This window comes from Pelophylax lessonae (assembly GCF_965119305.1).
Source record: "Pelophylax lessonae genome assembly, chromosome: 3".
Lineage (NCBI taxonomy): Eukaryota > Metazoa > Chordata > Amphibia > Anura > Ranidae > Pelophylax > Pelophylax lessonae.
The window spans coordinates 492,711,128-492,728,325 of record NC_138770.1 but is presented as its reverse complement, the minus strand read 5'-3'; the positions used below and the strand labels follow the sequence as shown (position 1 = coordinate 492,728,325).

At 41.6% G+C, this 17,198-nt stretch overlaps 1 protein-coding gene across 1 annotated transcript in view; it reads right to left on the bottom strand.

The window, feature by feature from the left end:
- SOS1 (SOS Ras/Rac guanine nucleotide exchange factor 1) overlaps positions 1 to 17,198 on the bottom strand; it is a 628,878-nt gene that overhangs the window by 430,169 nt on the left and 181,511 nt on the right. The window contains exon 6 of the mRNA XM_082249445.1: positions 10,869 to 11,012. Within this exon, the coding sequence (XP_082105571.1) occupies positions 10,869 to 11,012 (144 nt within the window). The remainder of the gene's footprint in view (positions 1 to 10,868; positions 11,013 to 17,198) is intronic.

The window sequence follows — 17,198 nt, the reverse complement described above, 5'->3', positions numbered from 1 at the left end:
CAGCCCTGCAGCCATAACAGTCGCCGCTGAAGCACCGCGACACTAGAGAGGCGAGCCACTAAGGGGCCTCAGCCAAGGCTGCATCACACAAGTACATTACTCCTCAGAGGATTTGATCCACAATTCCAGCCGGGCAGGTGCAACACCAGAAGACACAAGATTGCGCTTAAGCATCTTAGTCCAATCAGCAGCCGCCTGAGCCACCAGAACGGACGCGAAAACAGGTTTGAGCAACGAACCCGCCACTGTATAGGAATGGCGAGATAGGGACTCCAACCGCCGGTCCGTGGGGCCCCGGAATACCGGGGCATCCTCATCAGGAACCAAGGTAGACGCGTTCAGCACGGCCACAGCGTGATCCACCTGTGGCGGCACACGCCATCGTGATTCCGTAGCCGGATCAAAGGGATAACGCAACCCAAACCGACTAGGTACCAGGAATGGACGTTGCAACGTGCAGCACTGTTCATTAACAGTATCATGTAATTCTTCTGGGCAGGGAAAAACCTGCGCAGACTTGCGGGCCCCGTGGGTCCCAAACGGGGACACAACGCCAGGAGGACAGGGCCCCTCTTCCAAATGTAAGGTGTCCCTAACAGACACAATCAATGCGTCGGTCGCCCGCTCTGCAGGCGACCCCGGGGAGGGGGCATCAACCCCATCCATCACAGCCTCCCCCTCAGACCCCAAGGGGTCCAAGTAGGAGCGGGACCCTGAAAAGGGCACGCTCGCAGCCGCAGCAGCCATATCACCATCTGAATCAGAGGAGAGCGACCATCTGGGTCCCTGACGAGCAGCACGTTCAGCCATCAGCATTTTCCTATTGGACCCCAAAGTCGCCACTACAGCGGCTAAATCAGGTCTCAGAGGGGCCACAGGAGAATCGGGGGCCTCCACCAAAGCTGGTGGAACTTTGCTATCTCGAGAATCCATGCTCAAGTGAGAAAAAAACAGACAGTGCAAGAATTAGGTGCTGTCCCTTTAAAAGCGATGCGAGTGCGCAGCCTACCGCTCCAGCTATAAAGATAGAAAAAGACCCCCAAACAGGAAGGAGACAAAACTGAGCCAGAAGCGACAGTACAGAGATATATTGAGAGCAATAACCTGCAGAGCCCCCGCAGAGTGTTGCCACCGCTGTCCTGCTTCAGAGGAAAGAGGAAGTGCTGTGAAAGTAGGCTGAACTATCTGCTGCATGACCCAGGGAAAATGGCTGCCCCATAGGAACATATGGGAGACTCCACCAAAATGGCCGCCGACATGCGGCCGAACCGAGCGATCGGTCACCGCAAAAATGGCGGCTATTGGCGCCAATTCAGCATGTAGATTGTGCCCATAAAGAATCTCACATGCCCAGTGTGTAAAAAATGGCGGACCGCGCAGTGACACCCCGCCGCGGTCCTTACACAGTCTGCACCCCCAAACGCCTAAGTGACCAAGGGAAGGGGGCCCCTCAAACACACACAGCGCCGCAGCGCATGTACAAGCGAACCCCGCAGGGATCGCAGCAGGTGATCACACAAGGCACAGACATGGGGAAGACACAGCAACCAGGACTGCCACCCCACACAGAGGCCCCACACAGAAGCACTTACCTGTACCCGATGGCGTGGGGAGCCTCACAGAACGGAAAGCCGCTGTCCTCATCTGACAGGGAATGCCATTTGCCAGGGACATTGCACTGCTAAGTCGCAGATGCGTCCAGTGAAGTAGCCACCTCACAGCTGCATCCCTGTAGCGAACAGGGATGGGTCGTTCATAACGCCAGGGGGAACCATAGCTGAACGCTCGATGGCGGGCTGGGGGTCCATCTGACCCTCTGTGCCCTGGTGAACCAGGGCAGCCAGTCCGAATCCCAGCACCGCATGTCCATCTTCGTCCGAAGAGTCGACTAAAAACTAAAGCTGACCAAATAAACAGCTAGTAAATAAAGAAAAACTGACATTTTCCAAGAAAATCAAATAAAAAGAAGATAGGCTGAGACCGAAGCCCCAGCACAGGGAAAGCCTAACTACTCCTGATGCTAGGCAAATTAAAACTGAGTTGGGAGTGGACACTGCAGGGGGGTATTGACCAGATGGGACAGCCCCCAGGGGTGTATACATGCAAATGCCTTTTGTTTTTAACTAAGTCTATATGCCTAGCTGCTCCTGCGGAGCAGATGACAATACCCAATAGTGATGACTTAGAGGAGGTGGCGACTGTCGGAGGACGTAAGAGAAATTTATATTTTTATTTATATATATATATATATATATATATATATATATATTACATCAAGTCCATTAATTGATAAAGTGCAAAAAATTCTTCCAGTGCAAAAAATTCCATCACAATAGTGACAAAATTTGCTGAACAAATCTTCTTGCTTATAAGGGGCGGGTAACCAGGCGTGTGACGTCATCGCGCCAGAGGGAGGACATGGCGGCCATCTTTTTGGAAGGGAACAGCCCACAGATACGCTTAAGCCATCCTTAAAGTTGTGAGTGCATGATTTATGTTTAATAAAGAGTGATGTTTTATATACATACTGCACCATGAGCAGTATCTATCTTTGGGGCCACGTGAGGACTCATTAAGGACCACTATCCACCCTTTCACTATTTTGAGTGTCGATGATGGAAATAAAATCTAACATTTGTTGACATATTATAAGAATGTCTAATCTGTAATTTGATGCATTTTGGATATGTTTCCATCTTTCCTTGGCTTCTTTATGCACAGTAATACAAATGTTTACCTGGGGTGCCCAAACTTTCGATCACCACTGTATATAATATTTAAATTTCACATCACTTCAGTGGGAGGTTCCACTTTTTCAGTTTTTTTTATGATTAAGCACTGTTAGTAGTGTGAAACGCGTCAGCTGATCCACACCTCTGTATGCTGTGGTATTTTTAGCTTCTTTTCAATAAATATTTGTATTGGAGTGCAGCTGTCCAGACATACTTTTTGTTCTATATGGCTTGCACATTGAGCCTGCACCTGTGCTGTTACTGTGAGGATTTCTGAAGGATTTCCACCTGAAGGGGTGTGTGCTCTAATGTGCAGCTATAGTTGTGTGAGAGAATATAAAAAATAGTGTGTCTTTTCTATAGTAACACTTGCGGTCGAGTGGGTGTTGAAGGTTTGTAATTACTTCCAGCCACTAAATCAGTACATATGATTTGTGTGACTGGTCACATGGGTGGCAGAATATATGTCAAGTATGGATGTGAAGAGAGGTTTGCAGTTGGAACCAGAAGGGTAACATGGCACTGTTGATCATAGAAGGTCTTATTTAATGATACACTGGTTGAGGAAGCTACAAACCCCTGTGATGTTGACTGGTGAGAGATCAGTTTGAGGTATAATTTATACCAGATGCAGATCCAAGAAAAATGAATGTATTCTATTAAATGTGGTATACCAGAGCAAATATAGTGCTGTAAGCACTATTACCAAGCAAGTGAAAAACAGCCTTTTATTGTTGTTTTTATAAATTTATTAAAAAACGGTGTACGCAATATGATCTTTGCCTTGTATTTCTCCCTGGAAATCCTTATATGAGATCCAGCTTGCTGACCCTGTAGATTAAAGGAATGAATCACGCTTATAAATAGATGATCAAAGGAGTTCTCTATTAACCCTAATTACCTTTCTGTAACATCAGTTAGTGCCTGTCCAGCTTGTTATACAAGAACAGGTAAAAGGTTGTAAATCTCAGACAAAAAATAAAAAATTAATAAAAACCTGAAAGACAAAGGCATAATGAACTAGTATGCATTGCATACTAGCTCATTATGAAATACTTACCTTAGAACTAAGTCCCCGCAGCGCCGCCCGCTCACTGGTGACATGGAGGACATGTTCAGACCTCTTCCTTCTGAGTTTGCTCCCTCCAATCCATCCATCTGATTAGCCAGAGCCACGATGACGTCACTCCCACGCATGAGCATGTCGTTCAAGGCACAGGGCTCTGAAGGAACGGCATGGGCAGCCATTCCTTTCAGAGCGCTTGCACCAGTGATGTCACTGGCTGCATGCAAAGTAAATATCTCCTAAACGGTACATGTTTAGGAGTTATTTACACTACCTATAGGTAAGCCTGATCATAGGCTTACCTATAGGTACAAGTTACAGAGGAAGCTTTATTTCCTCTTTAAAAGGTGAAAAGTAGGGAGCAAATTTGTAAAAGAAAAGCTTGCAGAATTATTAAAAGGAGAACTATAGCCAAAGCTATTTTGGTTATACCTCTCCTATAGATACAGGAGTGCAGTTCATTCTGCACTCCTGTGATCTGGTTTCAGATGACAGCAGGCTGAAACTCTGTCGAAAAAAAGACGTCACAGAGCCGGTCTAGTCGCACAGAAACGGACTAACAGCTGGTTCACCTTCTCAGCGATCTGCTGAGAGCCTAAACCGGCACCTCCTGCCCCCTCCACAGCCCAGCGCGTGTGGAGCAGTGTTTGATTGCTCAGTTCTCAGTGTAGAGCCGGAGGGGGACAGATGCAGCATCAGATTAATGCTGTGTCCACCTTGGTCAGCATAAATATTTGTTTTTATCATAGACCATACTTCTTTAAAGATTGTCTTTGATGCACATATGAAGAGACAAACTGTATATTACATTAGTGTGTGAGATATCAAATTGTTTTTGGCAGATTGTTAGAGGGAATTTAGGCAGTGCAGTTACTTATTATTTGTATTCTATAGCAAGGGATTGATCACTTCTATGAACTGTAGTTTCTGACTAGGTAAGTTATAGCTATAGTATCTCACAAAAGTGAGTACACCCCTCACATTTTTGTAAATATTTTATTTAAAGTAGTGAGTGTACAGCTTGTATAACAGTGTAGATTTGCTGTCCCCTCAAAATAACTCAACACACAGCCATTAATGTCTAAACCACTGGCAACAAAAGTGAGTACACTACTAAGTCAAAATGTCCAAATTGGGCTCAATTAGCCATTTTCCCTCCCCAGGTGTCATGTGACTCGTTAGTGTTACAAGGTCTCAGGTGTGAATGGGGAGCAGGTGTGCTCAATTTGGCGTTATCACTCTCACTCTCATACTGGTTACTGGAAGTTCAACATAGCACATCATGGCACTCTGAGGATCTGAAAAAAAAAATTGCTGCTCTACATAAAAAAGGCCTAGGCTATGAGAAGATTGTCAAGACCCTGAAACTGAGCTGCAGCACGGTGGCCAAGACCATACAGCGGTTTAACAGGACAGGTTCCACTCAGAACAGGCCTCACCATGGTCGACCAAACAAGTTGAGTGCACGTGCTCAGCATCATATCCAGAGGTTGTCTTTTGGAAATAGACATATGAGTGCTACCAGCATTGCTGCAAAGGTTGAAGGGGTGGGGGGGTCAGACTTTAAGTGCTCAGACCATATGCCGCACACTGCATCAAATTGGTCTGCATTGCTGTTGTCCCAGAAGGAAGCCTCTTCTAAAGATGATGCACAAGAAAGCCCGCAAACAGTTTGCTGATGATAAGCAGACTAAGGACATGGATTACTGGAACTATGTCCTGTGGTCTGATGAGACCAAGATAAACTTATTTAAATCAGATGGTGTCAAGTGTGTGTGGCGGCAACCAGGTGAGGAGTACAAAGACAAGGGTGTCTTGCCTACAGTCAAGCACGGTGGTGGGAGTGTCATGGTCTGGGGCTGCATGAGTGTTGAGGGAATTATGAATGCCAACATGTACTGTGACATACTGAAGCAGAGCATGATCCCCTCCCTTCGGAGACTGGGTCGCAAGGGCAGTATTCCAACATGATAACGACCCCAAAAATACCTCTAAGACGACCACTTTCTTGCTAAAGAAGCTGATTTTAAAGGTGATGGACTGGCCAAGCATGTCTCCAGACCTAAACCCTATTGAGCATCTGTGGGGCATCCTCAAACGGAAGGTGGAGGAGTGCAAGGTCTCTAAGGGCATTTTCACACTACCACTTTTGGTGCGCACCCGGGTTCGATTGACGTCAGAATTCGGTTCTTTTTGATGATGTGAACACTGTCTTTTAACTCGGGTGCGTACCCGCGAACCGTACCCGAGTCCACTTAAAAAGGGTGGTCTGGGGTAAAGTTCATGTGAACTCCAGTACGGTTCACTGCGGATGAGAACACAATCGTACCAAAGCGAGCAATTCTATCTATTTTGGCACCTTCTCGTTTACAGCGGTTGCCAAGCAACATGAGTACGCGCCGGCTGCAGCTTGATGACACAATCGTACCGCGGTTCAGATACAAAAATAAAATGTGAACACAGTCCATCGGGGGGAGGGGGAGCAATCGAACTCGGGTTCGGACCAGGCAATCGCACCAAGTGTGAAAACACCCTAACATCCACCAGCTCTGTGATTTTGTCATGGAGGAGTGAAAGAGGACTCCAGTGGCAACCTGTGAAGCTCTGGTGAACTCAATGCCCAAGAGGGTTAGGGCAATGCTGGAAAATAATGGTGGCCACACAAAATATTGACACTTTGGGACCAATTTGGCCCTTTTAACTCAGGGGTGTACTCACTTTTGGTGCCAGCGGTTTAGATATTAATGGCTGTGTGTAAAGGTATTTTGAGGGGACAGCAAATTTGGACTGTTATACAAGATGTACACTCACTACTTTACATTGTAGCAAAGAGTTTTTTCTTTAATATTGTCACATGAAAAGATAGAATAAAATATTTACAAAAATGTGAGGAGTGTACTAACTTTTGTGAGATACTGTATGTGTGAAATAGTATTATAGGACTTGAGACATTTTGGAAAAAATGCTGTAACTACTTTTAGCATTCCTGTTCAGACATATGTACTTCTCACATTTTGTAAGTTTGTATTCTGCTTCACTAGATAAATTTACCTATCGCCTTGATTTGATTAGGGAATGTCTGTATAGTAGATGACCGTAAAGCCCCGTACACACGTACCGAACGATCGGCCGTCTTTTGTCCGGTGCTGTCCTGTCGGTTGAAAAGTGCTAAAGACTGCACACGAATTTTGTCGGCCAACAACAGCCAACTGCAGAAGTGATGCCATGTGATGGTTAACTTTCCGTGTGTTTTTTCTTCTCTGAGCATGCCCAGTCTTGCTCATCTGCTGTTAGTCAGCCACATTCTGTACTGACTGGCGAACAATTGGCCGTTCTGGTGACGGCCAACAAAAATTTTATAGCCTGCACACCCGATTCTGTTCGGCCGAAAAGTCGCAGTCGGTTGTCGGAAGCATCATACTAACAAGCCGACAATCGGCCGATCGTTCGGCGGCCGAATATTTACGGCCGACAATCGCTACGTGTGTACGGGCCTTAAATCTTTAACAATTTTCAGCATCCATTTTCCATTGTATATGTATGCCTTTTTACATCTCACCTACAACTGTGATGTTTTGTTTACCATTATTTTATTCTTTTTAATAATATGTATAGTCCTGATAAAGGGGCTTTTGGCAGGAGACATCACAGTGGTGCTGCAGCATTGAGATAACTATGCATTTGTTTTTTTAACCACCACAAACCTTTAAACCGGGTCTCTAAAGACACGTGGCCACACAATGAAGTTGGACGAGAGTCCAACACAATGAAGTTGGACGAGAGTCCAACACAATGAAGTTGGTGGTATCAGCAGGGAATGTAGATAAACTCAAAAATCTTTAAAAAGTGTTTCTTAGCAAACACAATGCAAGGAATACTGAACATGGTAGTGATACAATCACAGACATGCTAGGAGGAAGGCGTAAAGCCAAAACGCGTCAGAATTTATCACCGCTATCCATGCTGGAAGAATTTTACTTGGAGGAAGCCTTTTTGTGTGCCGGCATTATTCATATAACAATCACAGACATAGATTCAAATGGCTGTACCAGTGTCTTAATTCAACCAACTATGTATCTACTATGTCCAACTGTTCTTTCCACCTTAAAGCGGATTTCCGGGCACAGAAATCATTTTTCAACAAACATACCCCCGGGACAGTCAGGGCTAGTACATTCCACAATGGCTAGCCTCTGATCTGTCCCAGTTCGCACTTACCTTTTAGAAGAAATACTCACTTATAAAATTTCTTCCACAGCGTTTCCATCTCTCTTGTGGGCAGCTGAAGCCGGCGCGGTCCTCTTCGGCGTCTTCTTCCGCGTCTTCTTCTCCCAGAATGCGCCTGCACCGGCCCCTCTCGTCACTTCCGGTTCCGGAAGTGACGAGCGGGGCCGGTGCCGTCGCATTGATTCCTGGGAGCGATGACGTTCAGCTCCCAGGAATCAGTGCAAGCCCGGAAGAGACGACTGAGCCTCAGCACAGAGGGAGGAAGTGAAGACTAGGTGAGTATATTCGATCTTCAATTACAAGGTGAGTAAATAAAAAAAAAAAAACCTAACTATCCAATTCCTTTTCAGGTGAAGGTGTAGAAGCGGGCGGGCACAAAAAAAAAATATCGATTTTGTGCCCGGAACTCCGCTTTAAGGATATTTCTTTGTCTACTATTGTTGACATACACAAAAACCTGACAAAGATTCTAACCCTTACACACTTTGGATGCAATTGGATTTTTTGAGCATCAGAACTAACGTGCCATATCTTGTAAGTAAATGTCTAGCTGGGAAATAATAGCCTTCTGACCAGTGTTAAAATATTTTCCTTGACTTAAATTAACACTACTTTTGTCGACTAAAAGAGGACTATAACAATTCAGATGACTAAGATACAAGTAAAACTAAAATGGTATTATTTTAGTCAAAAACTATGACAAACTAAATTAAAATCGGACGTCAAAATTAACACTGCACTATCATAAACGAATAAGTAGGGGGCATCTACTAAGATGCTGAAAAAAAAAAAATTAAGAAAAAAGCTTTTCCTATTGTTTCCATAATATTTAACCACTTAAGGACCAGGCCTATTTCTGACACTTGTTGTTTACAAGTTAAAAATCAGAATTTTTTACTAGAAAATGACTTTGAACCCCCAAACATTATATATATTTTTTTAGCAAAGACACTGAAAAATAAAATGGTGGTTGTTGCGATATTTTTTTTGTCACGCGGTATTGGCGCAGCAGTCTTTCAAATGCAATTGTTTTGGAAAAAATAAATTTCACTGCATTTAAAAAAACTACATTGGTAATAAAAATTTCCATAGACGAAAGTTTATCGTCAGGTTATCAGTTTAGAGTTACAGAGAAGGGCTAGAATTATTGCTCTTGCTCTAACGATCATGGTGATACCTCACATGTGTGGTTTGAACATTGTTTACATATGTTGGCTCGACTTGCGTATGCGTTCGATTCTGGGCGTGAGCTCGGAGGGACAGGGCGCTTTAATTTTTTTTATGATTTTTATGCGACTTTAATCCAACTGTACACTCTGGATCACAGTCGCATCAAACGTTGCATCAAAGTAGTGCAAGTACCTTTTCAAAGGCGCATAGATGGGAACGGGTGCCATTGAAATCAATTGGCTGTAACTTGTAATGCGACTTTGTGTGTCCAAAGTCGCATTACAAGTTGCAATAGTGGAAATGGAGTGTGACTTTGATCCAACTTTACACTCTGGATCAAAGTCGCATCAAAGTAATGCAAGTATCTTTCAAAGCCGCATAGATGGGAACGGGTGCCGTTGAAATAAATGGGCTGTGACTTGTCTTGCGACTGTGTCCAAAGCCGCATGACAAGTCACACTTGTGGAAGCCGGCCTTTAGTCTACGTTTCCACTATTTTGATTTAGAGTGCAACTTTTATGCAACTTTACACTCTCTGGATTAAAGTCGCATCAAAGTAGTGCAAGTACCTTTTCAAAGTCGTATAGATGGGAACGGGTGCTATTTAAATAAATAGGCTGACTTGTCATGCGACTGTGTCCAAAGTCGCATGACAAGTCGCACTAGTGGAAACGGAGCTTTAGTCTAAGTTTCAACTATTGCGATTTAGAGTGCGACTTTGATCCAACTTTACACTCTGGATCAAAGTTGCATCAAAAGTTGCATTAAAGTAGTGCAGGTACCTTTTCAAGGAAGCTGATTTTCAAAGTTGCATAGATGGGAACGGGTGCCATTGATTAGTCGCACTAGTGGAAACGTAAACTTAGTGTGGTTGGCCTGTACTATGATCATTGTAGACTGTGAGCTGAGACCACAGAGCACTTCCAGCTACACTGACAGTCCCCCCTCCCTCTGTGTCCAGCTTCCTTCTCCGATGGTAGTCTTCATTCACAGCCCAGCACAGCTATACTGTATATGTGCACAGCCCCTTAGGATGCACAATGCACCCTCTTACTGATGAGAGAACACTGGGCGGGAGCCTATGATCAGCTCCTCCCATTCTGTATACACCCACTGGCTACACAGGAACAGTGCCCCTCCCTGGAAGTGATGTCACTAGCTTTCAGTAACCACACCCACTTGCTGCTCTTGGACTCAGCAGGAAGAGGGAATGAAGTCATGTGACAGCACTGAATACTGCAAAATAAAGGGAGAAAAACTGGAATTTTTTTATTTTCACACATAAGGCTGAACTCTGTTAACATTAATGATTGCAGGGGAGAATGTAAGGTATTAGGCTGTACTTAAGACAGTTTTTTTTTACTTAAAGCGTGTGTATATTTAGAAGAGCTTGGCTTTTTGCAAGATTGCATCAGTGGGTTTAGTTAGGGAATTACCAAATAACCAGCTTCTTTGCCCAAATGATCAAAATGGTATAAATATATTCTAGCACTTTCCTTCTGTTGCTAAAATGTCACATATATATGGCCAATAAACTTGAATTACATTTTTACTACACAAGATAGTGGTCAGAAGTTTATTTACAACGTGAGGATATAAAGTAAATTAGTTAAATAAATCAATACAGAACCCCATGGAAATGAAAACACTAACCAGCTTGTCCCAGAACTCACCTCCGCTAGGTCTTCAAAGCAGCTGCCTACTAAAGGATGAGGACTGCCTTCATCTGTCATTTCTACGGTGTCCTCAATAAGGCCCAGAAGCTTTACACTTAGTTCATGAATATCAATGATTCGACTAAAAATATTTTCAACATCCTACAAGGGAAAATGATAGAAGAGGTTTGCATTACTTCTTTGGTGCAATATATCAAATTGTTGTACCCTTACCTTACCTTGTCACAACTGCTAACAAAACTACTCTTTTTACAGCAAGAAAACATAACCACTTTTACCACTACTACTTCCAAAACAAGAAAATGTATTTAAAAAAAATGAAGAAGGAAAGCAGAATAATTCTTTAGCATTCGAAGTTTGAAATAAAAATGTGGAAACATTCAAGGATTACATCTGGTGAGTGCAATCTACTCTATAACCACCCTGGGCACCCTCCTTTTTAATAAGAGATTTGGGATTGCTGCATGAAGATTGAGCACCACCATTTATGGACATTAATTTATGATTTATGCACCGAGCATTGTTTCACTTTCACTGTGCATAAGATTACTTGCACCTTATTAACCCCTTATGCACTTATTTATCTAATATAGTCCACCTTGCACTTTATCCTTATTATTTATACCTACTACACCACCGCACCAATCACTTTTTATCATTTACCAATGGAGATATATATATTTATTTGTGTCTCCACTTTTTGGTTAACACTATCTAACAATTTTTATATATTTTTATGTATTTATTATTGGCATTTTTTATTTAAGGTTATGTTTTCTACTACACCTCCCTCAAGCCACTAGAGTCACTATCATATCTGTTTGCACCTTATGCCATAAAATCACTCTACTGGGAGTTACAAAACCAGACAATGTCACTAAGCACTTTATGATCTTATTACTGCATATTCATCTAGGTTTGTTAGCGATTTTTTAATGCATTTTCTCAATTGTATTATTTATTGTTGTGGTGCACACTTTTATAACTAATTTATATGCGGGCATAAAGCATAATATTTATATATTTAGCATACCACCCTCTTGATATACTAGAGTTCATTTGCTTTATTACCCATTACTCATTTGGCAGCACCATATTCCCTACCCTTACCCACTCATATTTTTAAGTCTGGGTTTACGCTAGTGCAAATTGGATGCGGGGTTTCCCACGCAACCAATTTGCGTGATGGGAGAGTGTGCCCGGCTCTCAATGGAGCCGGTTCACACATCTCCATGTTGGCTGCGGAGTGGATTGCACAGGGATCCTGTGCAATTTTGACTTTGTTTCAGGCCCAATTTGTGAGAACAGACCCGAACAGAGAACAGGGATGCACTGGACCCCTGTAGTGAGCCGCATCCTATTCAAGTGTAAATCCAGCCTGAAGGGTAGCGCAGTGGATCCATACATTTACAGTTAGGTCCATATAAATTTAGATTTTTTAAAATTTTAGTTTTTTTTCAGGTATTTACCAAAACATATTCAGGCTATAGTTATATAATGAGTATGGGCTGAAAGTGCACACTCAGGTTTAATTTGAGGGTATGTATATCCAAATCAGAAGAAGGGTTTAAAAATTACAGCTCCTAAGAATAGCCATCCCCCTTTTTCAAGGGAGCAAAAGTAATTGGACAATTGAATCAAAAGCTATGTCATGGCCAGGTGTGGGCTACTCTTTTTTTTTTCATCAATTAAGCAAGTAAAAGTTCTGGAGTTGATTCTAAAGCCTTGTACACATGATCAGATTATTGAATGAATTTTGTCCGTTTTTTGTTGAATGCTAGTCTCATATTGAAAGTGAAGAGGGTACTTTCATACGAAAATTCTTGCATGACAGTATTCAACTTCAGAAGCGATGTAATGTGCTGAATTGTTTTGTATGTATTCTTTCCTTATGAAAGAGGCTTAGTCTTCCTTTTACGCTTTTTTTTTTTTTTTTTTTTGGACGAAAACTATACCAATTAAATGAAAATCGGACGTTGTGTTGATGTACAACAAACATTTTATAGCCTGAGCATTCAGTTTTGTTGTCCGAACATTCACAATCGGCTCTCAAAAGCACTATACTAAAGATCCGAAAAAATAAGCAGATCGTTTGTCAGACTAAATTACTTCCAATTTTCTTATCGAGTGCATGGCCCTTTAGTGTGGTATTTGCATTTGGAATCTATTGCTGTGAACTAGAGCTGCACGATTTTGGATAAAATGAGAATCATGACTGTTTGCTTAGAATAAAGATCCGGATTCTCTCAAGATTCTCAGCATAACATCATCTTTCACATTATACAAACAAATTGGCCCAACTTAACTATTTAGTTTTTTTTTTTATTTAATTAAAATGTATTTTTTTCCCAAAAAATTGTGTTTGAAAGACCGCTGCGCAAATACAGCGTGACATAAAATATTGCAAGGACTGCCATTTTATTCTCTAGGGTCTCTGCTAAAATAAATATATGTTTGGGGGGTTCTAAGTAATTTCCTAGCAAAAAACACAGATTTTAACTTGTAAGCAAATGTAAAAAAAAAGGCTTAGTCTTTAAGTGCTTGTATCGGTTGTGGAGATTTTTAACTGATTCATGACAAATATTCCCATACATGTGTGATAATATCTCTCACCCACAGGTGGTTTAGTGAGCTTTTGATGTTGTGTATTTAAAGATGGCTGACGCATATCCAATAGACCATGTGGTTGTGGGGGGAAGTGTAACTATGTGCTGATGACCTCACTCACAAAATGACCTGCGAGTTGTCAAGAGGAATGATTACATCCTGTGGGTGGTTTTTGGTATACAGGACTATAAAAAGAGTCCATGGCATGAGGAATAGTCTGTTTTTTGGAGCTGTGCAAAGACTAAGGCTGGCCATACACTATACAATTTTCTTATTCAATTTCCTTTAGATTTACCTTTAACTATGTAGTGCAAGGGCCTGCCTGATTGCATACAAATTGAAAGTGTTTAGGTTTGACCCTATATTACATGGTTTTGGTAAATCTAAAGGAAAGTTGAACAAGAAAATTGTATAGTGTATGGCCAGCCTAAGCATGCAGCTAGGATTTCTTATTGTCCTGTTCCTCCAGCGATCCAGTGTACGCTGTTGATGTTCCAACTACGTAAGTATTGCCAAGTATTATTTGATATTTTGGGATATTGGGAATAGGAGTGTATGTTTAAGTCATGGGACCCGATGCACATAGAGATCCTCAGCCTGTCATTTTATGATTTTCTGCTCGCATTCGTTCAACACAACTGTAAGTGCAAGTCTGTATACCTAATAAATTGTTTATCATGGTAATGCACTATTAGTCCCATTTATACTTTCATGTGCACTGGAACATCGTGGGGAGTATACTTTATCACCCCAAGAGAGTAGGAGACTCACGTGGTTTGTACAGAGGGAAGAAAGTGGGAGCCATCCATCCATCTACAGTGTAAAGGAAGCATCCTCATGTCCATAGTATCATTTGATACTTTAGAGGCTTGATTGTCTCTTACATCTGGTAAGAGGCTTGTATTTACTTATCACCAGTGTGATCGTGCACGTGTGGAGGTGGAATTAGGATATTGGCTTTACTTTCATAGGAAACATCATTATCAGGCACTTACCTTCTTTCCGCCAGGTAAGGAGGCATTTCACCAGGTGGAGGGAACACCATAATCATCACAAGATTTATTATTTGGACTTTTTCCACCATTTTCCAATTTTTTGGATCACTCTATTAACTGGACTTTAGTTCTTGTGCATTATTTGTTTATTGTCACATTTAATGTTTTTTGAAGATTTTGTTTTACAACACTTTATTCACATAAGCACTGTGACACACATTGGGTATTCACCCTTATATTGATTTCATATATTGTTAATATATCATTTTTCACTAATTTAGAAAAGCGCACCATCACCTAAAACATTCACACTTTACATAATCTGGTTGCAGGCTTTCACCAAATCAGCGCACCCCTTTCTTTCAACATTTATGTTTAAGTCATGGTATTTTGTGTAATGTTTATGATAGATTTTAATGTTAAGGTTTTGTTTTATGCTTTTTATAAAAACTGCTCTTGGTGTGTCTGTTCATTTTAAATATTCACTAGATATTTCAGTGGCTGTCCAGTATACCGTCATTATTAATTTTGCTGTTACTACATTTGATACAACAGGCGTAGTTTGGCAGGATACTGCATGGTCACTAAATATAGAATATTTGGATTAAATAGGGCATATGAGTATTATTCACTGAATTGCTGCTAGAGTCAGCTTATTTCAGTTTATTGAATAAGCCCTTGAGCCAGGTCAATACAAAAAGATTGTGATTGTTGTTTTTGCATTTGTGTCCCCCCCCCCCCCCCCAAAGTAGAGTCTACATACTTTTTTTTTTAAAAACCAAAAGAGCAGGAGGGAAGGAATCAGTAATATGGAGTGATTCCAACATGGGTCTGTTCTGGGTACTGGAAACCCATTGCAGAGGAATTGATTTAGACTCCATTCACACCTGAGCGTATTGTTTTCAGGCCTTTTTGTTTTTTTGTTTTTTTTGGGGGGGGGGGGGGGGAGTGTTTTTTTCAGACATTTAACTAAAACACTTATCTGCCAAAAAAGAAGCTCATGTAATTTTTTGAACTTCAGGCGTTTTGCTTCAGGCGACAAAACACTCATACTTTATGTGAACAGGGACCATTGAAATGAATGGGATTTTGCTTGTTGGGCGGTTTGAGGCTTCAGAGATGAGCGTTTTACGAGCTAAAAAATGCTCAACTGTGAACAGGGCCTAACTATGCTCCAGGAGGTGGGCATATCATTGTCAAAGTCTACAATCAAGAGAAGACTTCACGAGAGCCAATACAGAGGGTTCACCACAAGGTGCAAACCATTCATAAGCATTAAGAATAGAAAAGCCAGATTAGACTTTGCAAAAAAAAACATCCAGACCAGTTCTGGAAAAGAATTTTTTGGATAAAAGAAACTAAGATTAATCTGTAACAGAATGTCGGGAAGAAAAAAGTGTGGAGAAGGCTTGGAACAGCTCATGATCCAAAGCCCACGTCGCCACCTGTAAAACATGGTAAAGGCAGTGTGATGGCATGGGCTGCCATGGCTTCAAGTGGCACTGAGTCATTGGTGTTTATTGATGATGTGACAGAAGCAGCCGGATGAATTCTGCAGTGTTTAGAGCTATGCTGTCAGCCCAGATTCAAGCCAAATGCAGCAAAGTTGATTGGAATGCGCTTCACGGTACAGATGGACAATGATCCAAAACACACTGCAAAAGCAACCCAGGAGCTTTTGAAGGAAAAGAAGTGGAATAATCTACAAAGGCCAAGTCAATCACATGATTTCAACCCAGTAGCGCACGCACTTCACTTGCTAAAGGCAACTGAAAACAGCTGCAGTTAGAGCCTCGCAAAGCATCATAAAGGAGAAAACCCAGTCTTTGGTAATGTCCATGGGTTCCAGACTTCAGGCAGTCATTTCCAGTAAAGGATTCTCAACACAATATTAAAAATGAACATTTTATTTATGATTATATTAATTTGTCCAATTACATTTGTGATCCTGAAAATGGGGGGACTGTGTATAATAAAAATGGTTGCAGTTCCTAAAATTTGTACTTGATATTTATGTTGAATTAAAGCTGACAGTCTGCACTTCAAATTAGTTTGGATTGTTTTGTTTTAATTTTATTCTGGTGGCATACAGAGCCAAAAGTATGAAAATGATGCCTGTGCCCAAATATATATGGACTGAACTGTATCTTCTTCTGAATGCCGGTCTTGGGCCTCTTCATTGACCGGTGCAGGATGATGTATATTATTTAGTCTGTGTGAACGTTATAGAGTATACATACAATGATATATGTACACTGCTGAAAACAAAAAATTAAAGGAACACTTTTTAATCAAAGTACAGCATCAAGAAAATTAAACTCCTGGGATATTGATCTGGTCGGTTAAAGGGTAACTACAATCAAAAATGAATTGTTTCCCATTAATAGTATGTTAAATTTCTTCACTGACAATGTTATCTTCCTTCATCTGAATTTGCCAAGCTGTCTTTAACTTCCTGGTTGTCGGTTTTTCTTAGACAGGCATGCCTAGACCTGAGGGGCGCATAGGCCTAGTGCATTATCCTTTGGATTATTTATTTAAAAGTAGAAAGATTAAAAATACTCAAAAACGAGTTCTTGTTAAAAAGCATATCACATAAGGAACGCAGTCCTCAGTAAAGGGATCCGAGAGCGAGTTGTCCCTTGAATTCGTGAAGGCTAACGCGCTTCGAGGCTTAGCCTCTTCCTCAGAGCCTAAAGAAGCATGTCTAGGCACTTACTTAAAT